This window comes from Cibotium barometz, chromosome 34 (genome assembly GCF_041138505.1).
Source record: "Cibotium barometz isolate CiBa-2024 chromosome 34, ASM4113850v1, whole genome shotgun sequence".
Classification (NCBI taxonomy): Eukaryota; Viridiplantae; Streptophyta; class Polypodiopsida; order Cyatheales; family Cibotiaceae; genus Cibotium; species Cibotium barometz.
This window is the reverse complement of record NC_141079.1, coordinates 22,331,562-22,346,002: the sequence shown is the minus strand read 5'-3', so window position 1 is coordinate 22,346,002 and position 14,441 is coordinate 22,331,562. Positions and strand designations below refer to the sequence as shown.

The 14,441-nt window shown below is 47.2% G+C and overlaps 1 protein-coding gene across 1 annotated transcript in view; it reads left to right on the top strand.

Moving 5' to 3' along the window:
* EMB2016 (mRNA methyltransferase EMB2016) overlaps positions 1–14,441 on the top strand; it is a 96,401-nt gene that overhangs the window by 30,393 nt on the left and 51,567 nt on the right. Inside the window, 6 exon segments of the mRNA XM_086773847.1 lie at positions 105–190; positions 311–359; positions 463–526; positions 661–1,178; positions 1,311–1,410; positions 1,518–1,651. Of these exon segments, the coding sequence (XP_086629973.1) occupies positions 105–190; positions 311–359; positions 463–526; positions 661–1,178; positions 1,311–1,410; positions 1,518–1,651 (951 nt within the window).

Sequence of the window (14,441 nt, the reverse complement as noted above, 5' to 3'; positions counted from 1 at the left end):
TGTCGGTAAAATTTCCCGTAGGTTGACTGTATACAGATACAACATGTGCTATCTGAGTCTGAAGAACACAATCCAAGTCACAATCATTATCTTGCCATTTGCAGATCACTGTCATAGATCGTTTACTTAGTACATCTAGGCACTCTGAGAGTTTCCTCTGGCTACTGTGGGAGCTTTCGGTATTCTCAAGGTGAACATTCTCAATTTACAATGAAGCTTATGTCCTGAGCAGGTTTTCATCTTCATTTAGGTGACTTGCTTCTCGATCATTGTGCTATTAGAGGCTAAAATGTGATGTGGGAGTCTGCAGATCAGAGGCTGGGAGACACGCGCTGTCATCCATTGCGTACTTTCCTGAGGTGAATTTCATGATTTTTTGAACTTCTTAGAGCTGTGGGATACCTGCATATCTATATGTCTTTTGAAAGTTTAAATTTGTAACTTTGCATCTTATCATTTCAGGTTTTTGTGCTACTTGTGGAAGCTTTGCAACCAGAATCTCATTCTCTAACAACTGACATAAAAGGTATTTCTTTTTCTGCTGAGCAAATACCCAACAACAGACATGCAGCCCGCCTTTCCTTCAGCTTGCGTATGTGTGCGCACTCCTCTTCATTTTTTGAGGTTGCTTCTTGCTGATAAGCTGGTTTTATGTTGCAGAAGCACGTGCTTTAAACAGGGCTGTTCTACACTCTGCAGCAGAAGTAATGCAGGTCATACTCATAGATCCAGTTGCCAGTAGCCTCGCAGCATGGGTGCCTCATGCTTTGTCCCTGCAGAAAGCTCTGCAATATTGCTCCCCAACAACCATTGACATAGCTGTTGGTAGTCATGGTTTAGGATCTGGTAACAAAGATGCATTGTGTGCCCGTCTCCTTGACTGGGTTGATGCTGCAGTTATATTTCACAAGAAAGGACCGGTTGGTCTTCTACGATATGCTGCAGCATTAGTTGTAGGCAGTGTCACTTCAGTAGCAGTTGGGGGGCTCCCTACCTCTGATCCTGTTGAGATGGACAATACATTTGGTGAGTCAGCTGTGAGCACAGAACTTCCCACGGTTAATACTCTGCTGGGAAGAGGCATTATGCTAGGGGCTTCGGGAACTGTTCTTCCTGATACGGCGGTTATACAATTAACTGTGTCGATGCGTATCATGTCATCGGTATCCTGCCATCCAGTAGGTTGCTACTACCTGGATGCAAGTGCATCAATTTCAATCAAGCTTGCTGTAATTTACTCTCTGACATATGAGTTCTTTTCAATTGGAATGCTTGAACCTAATTTCTGATTGACTGTTGCTTGTGAGGAGGGTATGGCTGCAGTTCTGTTTGGAGAAGGTGCCATGTCTATACTGTATATTCTTCTAGAATATGGTGCTGGTGTCCTACAATGTTCAACGATTGATTATGGTGCAGTGATTTTTACTTATACTGCTGCTTTTAATTTCTTGTTTTGAATGTGTTTCAGTTCTTCGGTAGAAAATTTGAAGTCTGAATATAGCTTCCCATGGAAACAGATTACATGGTGGAGGATGATGGTGAAGATGATGGAATCATTGAGATGAGCTTAGAGCAGGAGCGAGAGCAATCACTTTTGGGTCTTTTGCTACCGACTCTCTTGCTATTGCTTAGCCTGCTCAAAAGGTTACAGGTAATCTCCATTCTTCTGAACTCTAAAGTGATCACAACACCAGGAACAAGCCTCTAATCAGAATATAATCATCCTACGAAGCATAACCTCTAGTGTTTGATCAATAGGCAGAAATCTGAGAATTGTGAACTTGACTATTAGACTAGGCAGAAATTTGAGAATTGTGTACTTGGCTGCTACACTAGGCTAAAGTCTTATTACTCAAAATCCTGTCAAGTAGGTCAATTTAGCAGACGAACTCACGCACATTTGTGTATATTTCAAATATGTATACATGTACTGAGTATGTACTCAAGATTTGAGGCGTGTCTTGAGAATGATTGGTTTCAAAACTTGATGAAACATTTCTTGTGATTTCTTATGAAATGTTTTTGGCAACCATGATCTTGGCCAAAAGACACGTTGACCAAGCCCAATGCATATCAGAAACGAGAATGTTTTGGCACAAGGGTTATCATGAACTTTATAAAGAAGCTTTCCCTCCATTCCCAGGTACTCAGTAGAGAGACTCAACTCTTTTGGAACAATCACCATCATCATTTTCTCTTGTAATTGGGGCTTGCCCGACTGGACTTTTTGCTAATTGGGACCAAAATACTGGTCATTAACACACAGGATTTCCCAAGGAGTGGGAAATACTAGGTTGAGTCTTCTTGAAAAAGATAATATTACAATGGGAATCAGGCTTAAGGCATCAATAGTATTTGTGAATCCCTTTGCAAAATGTATATCAAAATCAAAGCCCTAATGTGAAGCTCTCACCTGTGAGGTTGGAGTAATCTGACAAGGAATCACGTAGGAGCGAGGCTTAAGGCTCACTTTCCAGCCATAGGGTCCTCCGGACTCTCCCTTGAGCCTAGAGGCCATAGCTATACTGATCCACAGCCCTAAGCTTGATTAAGGACAAGATTCTGATTAAACATGATAAAGACAGAGAAGAGAGAAGAAGAGAGAGAGAGTTGGTGTCAGGGTTTTCTTTATTTATATGGTACAAAAAGGTGACATGAAAGTCTGTACATAGTATAGGCCCTTGGTCAACCCCTTAGGGGTGACCTCTGGCCCCTTCTACATGACTTCTACTGATATCTACTTCTTCAAATGATTGAATGCGCTGAATATCCTGAATGAATGATGCAAAAGGCTGACTTATGCTTATATATCTGCAAGAGGTGCTGGTTAGCCAGCTGTAGTTGCTATTGGCCTGTTCTGGACAAGTATTATCCATATAATACCTTTTATATTTCTGTGCTTACTTTATTGCATTGTCCACACTGCTGCCCATTCATACTGGTGCTGGCCGCCTGCTGCCTAGGACTGCTGCTGGTTGTCGACTGGTGTCTGCTAGCTGCCGACAGGGCTCCCATGCCTGATGATGCTGATGCTGACACTGATGATGATGATGCTGTTGCTGGTGATCATGATGCTACTGATGACGATGATGACGATGATGCTGATGTTGATGCTATTGCTGGTGATGATGATGCTACTGCTGATGATGCTCTATATGCTGTCCTAACTGTCATATTAATCAGGGATTATGCTGTTCATGCTGAAGATTAGCCATGGCATGGGTGTGCACGTGACATCCCCTCTTGCTAAACTTGATGATGGGGTGGACACTTGGTCATCCTTCCTCCTTGGACTACCGACTTGTGACATTGACCTTCTAATTTAGCTTTGACTTTGACTTTGACACTTTGCTTGAATACCTTCCACCTCTGAGCTCTGCTTTCGAGTCTTGTAGCATCTGTTCCGTTGCTGTCCCCATGCTTGCTATCCCTTTTCCTTAACACAGTGGCCGGTCACTTGCCGGAACTGATCATGCATGCCTGTTTGTTGGGCCTTTGGAACTGATCTGAGAGCTTAATGATGCATTGGTTCTGAGTACATATCCTCAGGGAATGCTTTCCTCTAGCTTCACCTATTGACTAGACCACTCCACTTGCTACCTCGACTACATTCTTTTGATGGATGTGTACGGATGTGCGTATACATAGCATGATGGACATGTTATATGCAGATGTGTGATATACACAACATGATGGTATGACCTATACTAGACTTTCTAGATGCCTTTGCCTCACGTAGGTACTCTAGCCCAGGATCATAACAAATGGAGATGACATTTGTTGAACGATCTTGCATGTTGTGATGATAGTAGGCTTTCTTAGGGCGCATTGTGGATGCACCTTTGTTCTGTCTCAGATTTCGAGATGAAAGATGCTATCACTTCCTCTATGAGTGTCTGGTTTTTTGATAGAACTTGATCATCCATGGATTTTATCCGTTGGATGGGGCTTGAGTTTCTATTGCGTAGATACAAAGGTGGAAATGTGTGTATGGTCGATTCCTTGGGAGAGTTTAGTAACTTCATATTGGGATTATTGTTTCGTTCGAGAAGTGGTACTATTCTAGGTAAACGTAGCATTCCTCGAGACCATCGTCTTGTGTTTTGGACTGAGGTTCACAAGATCTAATTGTAGTAGCTATACTCAAGCCTTGTGCAGGTATGATTTTACACTAGTGAGTTGCTACAAGCATAGTTTTACTTGAGGCAGGATTGTCGTGGATGAGTGTTTTACACTTACGACAGCCTCAAGATCTTATTTGGGGTAGGATTGCAATAGACATGTGTTTTACATTACATTGTACAATAGTCTCAAGAGGAAGTGTTAGGAATTGTTATATAGGGCTTATTTGATGTGGTGGCTTGAGCTGAAAGTCTATGTTCTTCAGGTGGGAGTTTGGTTGTGTCAAGGCAGGATTGAGAAGGAATTGCTCCGACTTAATCTTTTGTCTAAAGGGGTCTTGTATAGAGTGTATGCTGGTGGTATGGGACGCTAGGATATGTTACATGTAGGGTTTCTCGAGACATCTATTTTCCTATTTGGTGGATTTCTGGACCGAAGAGAAGTGGCAATTGATTTGAAAAATCAATATAAGAAGGGAGGAAGAATGTGATTGTGGATTGCAGATGATCGGAGAGAGTGTTATGTAGTTTCTTGGTATTTGTAGCTATGATTGGGTCTATGTTTTGGGTAAAGTGGTTATGCTTTACCAGATGCAGGTAAATCGGTTATGCTTTACTAGATGCTTGTTGAAGCTTCTTTGCTTCACATAGAATTTTGAGAGGGATCTTGATGTGCGCACATATACTTTGTAGAGGTGCAGACTCAAAGCAGGTCTTGCTAATATTGAGGTTAGTGGTTTTCTCGGATAGATTTATTCTCCCGAGAAGGTTCAATTTGTATGTCGGAAGAGTTTGCTAGCAATCTTTGGTAATCTCTCGGAAGACTTATGAGCTGAGGAGTGATGGATTTGTAAGACGTTGTGAGACTTGGCCTTTAAATTGAACTGCCTCTATAGCTAGCCGAGATTCATCGTAAACCACAAGTGTAACAAGACTAGACAACCATCAACACTAGCGAAATTCTCTCTCCTCAATTTGAATGCAACTTCCTTTGACATTCAAGGATAACTGTACAAGTGAAACCTTGTGATAGTGGAAGAAAGTAAGAGAGTTTTCAATTGCATCTGGTACAACACTGAAAGTAAACTATTTAAGTTAGAGTTGACATTATATATATTTTGAAGTTACAAGGTCTACCAAGCCACACTTTGTGATTACAACTGGATCAATTGAGATCTTCTTCTTCACAAAATTCAGCATGGAAGATCTCCTTAGGTAAATGTGGGGATAGGTGAAGGTTTCCTATCCATTCGGGGAGCTCTAGTAGTACAAACCATTCATATTCAGTCCTCAAGGAGCCAAGCACCTCCATGGTGAATCCAATGCAAACAATATTTCGGATGTGGTTCAAGAAACCAAAGACAAAATCGTAGTAGTCGTCTTTGACCAATCTCAAACCCACCCAAAATCAAAGTAGAACTATTTTTGAACTCACTCAAACTTGGGGCAACACATGCCAACTCTCCAAGAAAACCAACTCTTTCTATTTGTTCACATGAACATTGGTTTCCACCTAGCATCAAATGGATAAGTATGTCTCAAGGATTTCCATCATAAACACCAACTAGTTACGAGTGCTCTTGCTCCTTCGACCCAGTGAAAGCCATATGCTCCACTCATCATATGCATCCATTAAGAGGATTCCATGTCCAAAGTCTTTCCCTGCATGAGGTTGCCACTACCCACCATCAATGAACTGCCATCCTCAACCCCTACATCCCTTCATCATTTAGTTCTTTCAACAAGTATAAACTGCATCCCAAGTCAAGTAAGAAGAGAAAGTATATGTTGATGTCATCATTTCCCAAGCTTACACTAAAAGACTCAAACCATCACTAGCACACTGACAACCATGCTATATTTGTACAATAGGAAAATGATATGCAGCAATGTATAACAAACGCAAATCTCTATCTCAAGCTAATAAAGCTAAACCACACAAAACAATAAACTAGCACAACCCAGTCTATACTAGATCACCTCTAGACTCTCACAAGTGCATTCCTATCTTTCTGGAGTAGTAGAGATATCATTTGTATGGAGCACAAAAAACCTGTGACAACGTATATGCGGTAAGTTCTAGTGGAATGAGATCCCAGGATTTGTCACATGTGGAGGTTTATAGGTCTCTGTCGAGGAAGATGTTTTAGCCTCTGATGGGATAGTTATCCAGAACTCACATTTACTGGATAGTAAAATTGATGTTTTACTCGCCTTGGTCATGGGGTAGGTGTACTTGCCTTTGACGCGGTAGATGTCTATCCAGTTTTCTTGGCCACACGTCGGATGTGGCAAATGTACAGTTTATTGGCTACGCTTTTGACGTGGCAGATATCCAAGTCATCAGCTTTACTATGGCTGTTATTAAGAACTGTGTAGTAGGGTATTGCTTGATGGCGCTATACTAGTTTGACATGGTTCCAGAAGAGTGTTGATGTTGGCAGATTTTGCTTGCATCTTCATTACCTTGACATAGTGGGTTGAGTTGGAACTTGAAGTTTCTGGATACTTTAACTAGTCAGTTCGACTGAGATAGGTTCCTACTCATGCTGATTTGTTCTTAGTCTGTCAAGCAGCAGAGAGGATTTATTAGTTTTGGTGAAACATTGCACATGTTCAGCACTGAGAGATCATTTGATTGATTAAGATCTGCCTATGATGATACCGAACAGGTTATGTTTGGTATGGGTGTCAACCCAAGTTTTCTCTTGGGAATTAGAACTTGAAGATATAGTTGTAGGTGCAGATTGCCCTAGAAAGGATTGACCTACTGTTAAGTGAACTACATAGTTGTGCATTCGATAGATATTATGGTGTAGAAGGAGGATTATATCAAGAGTTTTTTGGTTTGGACATGATCTTGATGGGAACACTTTCAGAGATCATTTATGACTAGAGTGTTCAGATATCTGATAGTTCTGTGGTTCTCATAGAGGGAAGGTATTTTTACCCCCTAGGTACGGGGAATTACCTAATCCTTACAGGATAGGTAATTTAGTTGGCTACGATAATTGTCTGTGTGATGTCAAATTTTTCTATTCCTCGGGAATTGGATTTAGGGATTGTCATATTTCTCACGACTCTGGTTTGAGTTGGTTCGTCTTTGGCTCCACTTAGATAGTTGTGTGAATAGTGGTTGGAGATCTAGCCAGTTCTTGTGACAAAGTTATGAGTGGAGAGATTAGACGTGTGAACTAAATCATGGAGTCAATTGTCATATGTAGTTTAAGTTTTCCCTGTTGCACCTAGTCAGTCTTTCATGTCAGTAGATTGAAAGAGATGTTGAGAGATCAAGATAGCATTGTGATTCCTCATAAGTTTGTTGAGGTTGAGGACTTATCTGATGTTCCAAGACTCAGTTTTCTTTCTTATACAGGTTTTGTTTCCAAGAGTAGGAGAAGTATGTTTTATACCTGGTTACTAATCCTTGGGTTAGTGGGCGTAATCCAATAAGGTTAGGGGAGCCCTGGGATTTGGAAAAAGCAGACTAATATGGGTGGCTAAGGTTATTATTAATGAATCATGGCTATTTATAACAGTTTGGTTATTTATAGTAGTAGTGGGCACCATATAAGTGAACCAAGGGGTATTGTTGTTGTAACCTTGCTTTGGTCAGAGTTCGACCAAGATGCGAGCCACGTATGTGGCATAGAATAGATTGACATGCCGAAGGATTGGCATGGATTTGTGGAAGTTAGACCTTAGCCCTTGGCTTGGGGGTGGTTCGAAGCATAGAACCTACAGTTGGGAGGTGAGCGAGCATGCACCCCTCTCTGTGTTTTCCGTTTAGGAGATCCGTGGGGTGGTATAACAGAAAGCCCAATCATCGTGCACATAATTTGCTGATACATCATCTTTACCTGCAGGAGTAGTAGAAGAGTCACCGATAATCATACCAGATTTTTTCTTCTCTTTGGCTATCCTCTTTTTGTATTCATAAATGTAATGCTCTGACACGTCGTGCAAACTCTTGAGCTCCCCCTTGCCTTCGCATTACCTGCACACCCCCCCCCCCCTTGCTGTGCGCCTCAGCCTACCCCCTCTCCTCTTTGTCACATTGCTGCCCCCTCCCTCCTTGTGTGTTTCCCGAGTAGCCCCCCCCCCCCCCCCCCCCCCCCCCCCCCTTCTCTCTGTGCAGCTCACACCTCCCTCCCCCCCTCTCCTCCCATTACTCTGTTTGCGTGGGCCGCCCCCCCGCTTCTCTCCTCTGCCTTGCCTCACCCTCTTCACTCGGCGCACGCGCCTCATCCCCCCCTCCATTTTTGCACCCCCCCCTCCCCCCTCCCCTTTTTTTTTCGTCCTCCTCTGTGTTTTTCCGCCTCTCTCCTTTCTACCCTCCCTTGCAGGTTGGTGGTTCCAGGCTTCTGGGGTTTTTTTTTTTGCTATATTCGGCAAGCTTTAGCCTATTCTGGCCTTCGCCCTCAGGAGAACACCATGGCAGCCACTCTGTCATCCTCGATCGAGGTCGCCGTTGCTTGCATTTCTTTCTCTGAAGTGGAACATTAGGTTCTCGCCAGGACTGCTGCCTCACTTGAGGCCTCCACCCTGCTTTGCAAAATTGTTGGTAGCCACCCTGTGCGCGGACAGCTCAGGGATCTTCTATAGGCGAGTCTCCTAAGCGAACTTGCAAAGATCACCGATGAGTCCCCTTGCATTGCGTACGGTGCAAGCCTTCTTTGCACGGTGGCAGCATGGCTTCGATCCTGCGTCTGACCCACTAGCTGGTGTTTTGGGCTTCCCAGTGATGACAGTTTGTTTCGCCTCCTATGGTTCCTCCCCCCGGTTGCTTGAGGCAGGAGCTTCAGAGATGCCTGGTTGGGGGCAGTATTGATATTCTGATGATGCAGGAGCACCATTTGAGTGAGAGCAGGATTCGGAGATATGGGTCGATGATGCTTGGTAGATGGGACACATTTTGGTCTGCAGGTTTTGGCCCCTTGGGTGGGCAGGGAGGAGTATGTATGGTGGCCATTGTGGATCGCGGGGTCATTGTGCCTGGTAGAGCACAGTATGTTATTCTGAGGATGCACGATGAGCACTTTGGTGCGCTCGATGTGCCAGAGCAGAGTTCTGGACCCTTGTTACAGATGCATTGCCCGAGGCCGCACATTGGTGTGTTGGGGGAGACTTCAACATGCTTGAGGACCCGGTCGATAGGGTGGGAGGCAGTCATGTTACAGTGCACGGCACGGAGCTTGCAGCTTGGGAGCGATTTTGTATGACACTGCGGATCACTGATGCATGGCAGCATGAGGCTCTCTCTCGTTCTCAGGACAGTCTTAGTTTTTCTCGGTCGGATCGCCGGCAGGGAGGGACTAATCTATCACGGATTGATCGCTTCTATGTGGGCGACAGGTTCGGGGAGCGTGGTGGCTCCGTTGGCATTCTTGCTGGTACCTCTTTTTCAGACCATGCGCCAGTTATTTTGACACTGGAGGAGAGGACACGGGAGACCAGCTTGCAGTTGAGGATCCCAGAGAGGATACTTACAGATCCCAGTCTTTCTGAGGACATTGAGAGGATATGGCATGATAGCCAAAGATCTGACCTGGATGCAGCCGGCCAGTGTGCCCAGGGACTCATCGAGCTCAGCTCTTTTCTGCACGCTACAGCCTTGACACGGTTGGGAGAGACTCGAGAGCGGGAGCGTCGCTTGAGACGTAGCCTTGCTTCGCTTCAGCGTCTTCAGGAGCAGCTGCCTACATGTGAGTGGGTGGCTTCCCAGCTGAGCAAGGCACGCCAGGAGGTTAGAGAGGCAGAGGAGCAGAGACATGAGTTCTACTATCATCGCCAGGCCTCTCAGTGGATGCAGCTTGGTGATAGAGTGACTGGGGAGTTTTTTGAGAACACCAGACCCCGCCATGCTCGAGCAGGAGTACGCCAGCTCAGGAGTCAGGACGGATCGTTAGCCAGTGAGCCCGGGGAGATTAGAGCCATTGCCACTTAGTTCTATAGAGACCTGCTTTCAGCGGAGCTAGCCACAGAGGCACGTGATGCTTGCAGACAGACTGTGTGGGCCCATGTGCAGAGGAGGGTCACAGATCGTATGCGCACAGTTTTGGGTGAGCCCCTTTTAGACTTTGAGCTTGTTGAGGCTTTGAGGGTCCTTCCACGTCATAGTTGCCCTGGGGAGGACGGATTGACGCCTGCCTTCTTTATGCGCTATTGGGACCTTTTGGGGCCAAGCCTCCACAGGGGCTTTCAGTATGATTTGGACACTGGGGTGATGCCACAGAGCTTTTCAGAGGGCTTGATCTTTCTTATCCCCAAGGGGGAGGGAGTTTCAGATGATATTCGGCATTGGAGGCCTATTACGATCCTCAGTACTGTCTACAAGGTCCTAGCAAAGGCCTTGAGTTTGAGGATCTAGCCCTTCCTTGGGGAGTTGATTCATGCTACCCAGATAGGATTTGTCAAGGAGCGCAGTATCCTTGACAACATTTTCACCTTTTGAGAGGCGACGGCCCGAGCTAGATTTCTCGGTGAGGACTTGGTCGTGATGCTTCTCGATTTTGAGAAGGCATACGATAGAGTCGATTGGGGCTTCCTAGAGGGCACTATACTTCGCCTTGGTTTTGAGCCAGACTGGATTCGAGGAGTGGCGGCTCTATACTCCACAGCTCGTAGCCAGGTGTTGATGGCAGGAGGATGGGGGCCGAGTTTTGAGTTGACCAGATCAGTCCGTCAGGGATGCCCTCTCGCCCCGTTCCTTTTTCACTTCTTTGCAGAGGCTATGAGCATGTATCTGACAGCAGAGGAGGTTGGTTTGAGAGGACTCCAGCTTCCAGTCCGGGGTGAGGACTTGCTCTCGATTCTGAGTTTGTTGATGACACGACATTGTTTCTGCATGGCCAGGAGGCCAATCTGCAGAGGGCAGTGCAGTCGCTACAAGTTTTTGGTGTGGCTTCGGGAGCATTGATCAAGTGGCGCAAGACAGTGGCTTTTTGGATCAGTAGCACTCCCGCTCCGTCATGGAGCCCAGACCCGGGTTTTAGATGGATTCCTCGTGGCGCAGCAGTGCGGTATCTGGGATGCCAGATTGGACTTGATTTGTCACCTGAGCAGCAGATCGCCCCGCTTCTTCTGAGCATTCGGAAGAAGCTTTTATATTGGGGTACAGCTCGGCTATCCTTGGCTGGGAGGGTGGTGGTGACAAATCAGGTGCTTTTAGCGACTATGTGGTACATCACGTCTTGCTGGATCTTCTCGAGCTCTTGCATCAGCCAAGTACAGAGGCTGATTAGGAACTTTCTTTGGTTTGGGCGGGATGGTCAGCCGGCCCGGGCTAAGGTTGCTTGGGCAGTTATCACTCTTCCGCTGGCCCAAGGGGGCTTGGGCATTATAGATCCAGCTGATCAGAGTAGAGCCTTGTTGGGGAAGCTTATTGTTCGGGGGCTGCTTCCAGGCGGTGCTGAGCCTTGGAAGGAGCTTCTTTTTTAGCGGCTGTAGGCTAGAGCTCCCCCAACAGGGGGCACTTGGGCACCAGAGATACGGTGGATCTTCATAGAGATGAGAAGGACAGGCCTTAGTAGAGGATGGGAGGACATATTTGCCTTGAGCATCCTGCGAGCTTGGGAGCTGCTGAGACCGGGGCTTTCTCAGAGACCTCCCACTTGTGATGAGGAGCGGGCTAGACAGCCGCTCATCTGGAGCCCCGCGATACGCACAGAGCATGGTCATATGTTGGGGTCTCGGCCTCGTCTAGCCTAGGGACCATTGGCGGCAGGCCCACCCAGCACGCAGTTTTGGAGATTGGCGGGCGTTTTGCAGCCTCCCGGAGGAGATCCAGGCGGAGAGGTTGAGTCACTTCAGAGGGGGGGGCTGATTATGAGGGATGACATTCAGGAGGCACTCACTGAGGAGTGGTTCACGCCTTTCGAGCGAGCGGCCCCACGGTGGATGGGAGCCTTTACACAGTTGGAGATCCTGATTGCTGTCAGAGCTTGCACTGAGGATGGTAGATGCCTCTACTATGAGATACAGGATGAGGGTAGACTTTAGAGAGTGGAGGCGGAGTCGCCTTTGGTTGTAGAGTGCATCTTTCAGAGGATACGGGTAGTGGCCGCCGCTTCTCGGAAGTGGCATATTGATCCAGACCCTGCAGATGTGGATTCTGATTGGCGCATATGGGCATATGCTGCGCGCCCCTTGGCCCGGCTCCAGTGGGACCCTGGCGAGTACGAGTGGCATGATCCTTATGCGTCCCCCGAGGCCAGAGAGATCACCTTTTTCTAGTACACTGTTCGGCTGGGGAGGCATATTTTTACTACGAGGAGGATGGTCTCTCCAGCTGCATCGGAGCATTGGCGGCTACAGGGACTCTCACAGGAGTTCCTCGAGGATTTTTGGACCAGGCTCTGGGCTAGCCGACAGGCACGTAGGATCTCGACTTTCCAGTGGTTGGTTGTCCACAGGGGCTCTGTAGTTGGCACCTGGCTTGTCTACAGTGGCCTTCCGTCGGCCTACGTCAGATGCAACCACCCATTGGAGACACAGCGATTGATACGTGGATAATTGTATGATTGGACTACTCCCAAGGTGCTTACTTAATGTTAGATTCTTCAGATTTGGCTGAGGATTCTGCGCATTTTGGCCCCTCTCTCTCCAGAGGGCATGTATATGTGGGGAGCCGCTGCTTGGTCGACTTTGTCAGGGCCTGCTCTGGGATACGAGTCGGAGCAGGACAGCCAGGCCATCAGATTCATTCGGGGCCAGCCTCGCCTTGTTCCTTCACCGGATTTCTCGTCCGCCGGCTGGACACAAGAGAGGGATCTACGATGGGAGCTCCTCAGTAGCCTCACCATATGGTTCACCTGGAGAGCCCGTTGTTTCAGGGCCTTTGAGGGGAGACTGGAACCACTAGCAGAGATTGTTCGGAGTATCTGGCAGGAGTTGATTCACACCCTGCGAGGACAGTATGACCGCATCCGGGGTGACTTGGATCGAGCGATCTTGCGGCGTCAGGCCTTCCACACCACTTGGCGCAGCGGCCCCTTCTATACTCTACACGCGGGTACCCCCCCGATGGCACTACAGGCCACCTGTTCGGATTTTCCCCCCTCCTATTGTATGATATAGCCTCTCAGTTATTTGTACTTGTATTTGTACTTTTTTGCACCTAGGGAGAGTCTCCCTAGTTGCCTTGATTGCATCTCTGCTCTGCCTTCTTATGAGCAAGAGAGGGGTTTTGTAGCCCAGTGGGCGTTTTTTTTATAACGAATGAAAGGATCTTTTCTCGGAAAAAAAAAAAGGTGAATTTGGGCATGTTCTTGGATTCATCTAGGTATATATATATATATGGCTAGTGACTCACCACCCAACCGTAGATTTTGTGCTTTAAACCACCCATGAGCCTGATGTCAGATTGCTGCGAGCCTGCCAACCACCAATGACCCCAAACTAGCGATAGCCCCATGGCCACGAGATCCTACACACTTCCTTGGTAGCCCCAGGCCACCGTGTGACTACTTGAGCTCGTGTCTGTTCACAGTCCTGTACCAGCCTGTTCCCGCTGCCCAGTTGGTGCAACCCTCTGCTCTGCCTTGCGCTGGTGCTTGACATCACCATATCTCTGTTCTGCCTTGGATTGGTGCTTGACATCCCTGCGCATGAACCAGGCTGCCATATACATATGCTGTAACCCTACTGTGAGTACAGGAGACCACCTGTTTTGGCTGCGCTGTGTGAACAAGGGCGCCTCCTAGCTATAGGCGCCACGCACAGCACAGCCAGCCATGGCTGGCTTGGGTGCCCCACACAGCCAAGCATGACTGGCCTTAACCTGGCCCATATGCTAACTCTAAGGCCTGGCCTTAGCTTTTTGGCTGCCTAGTCAAGGCGAGTATTACTCATGTCGCCTCCATGAGCAAGACACTTCCTCTCTTTTGTGCGATTCATGCACATAAGGTAACCCATAACCGTGTTAGGGTTTGCTTTCTCCCTTCCCTGGAGGACCCATGCCTTCCTAGCCATTTCCATGGCCATCAAGTCCACGGTTACCTTTCACCTCGGATATAGGCTTTGATACCAATGTAAGGTCCTCCTGGACCCAGCCCTAGAACTATTTGACAAGAAACCACGTAGGAGTGAGGCTTAAGGCTCATCTCCCAGCTATTAAATCCTCTTGATATACCACACACCCCCCTCCGCTTCCCCCCTCCGCTCCCCCTCCGCCCCCTCCTTTCCCCCCTGTGCGAGCTGGAGGCCATAGCTATAACCTTGGAGAATTTCCCCCGCAGTAAGACCTAGCATCCCATACCACCAAGCCACACCCTACTGGTGTCGTCGCCGGTGAACATCCCTGATGGGCCATGCTCAACG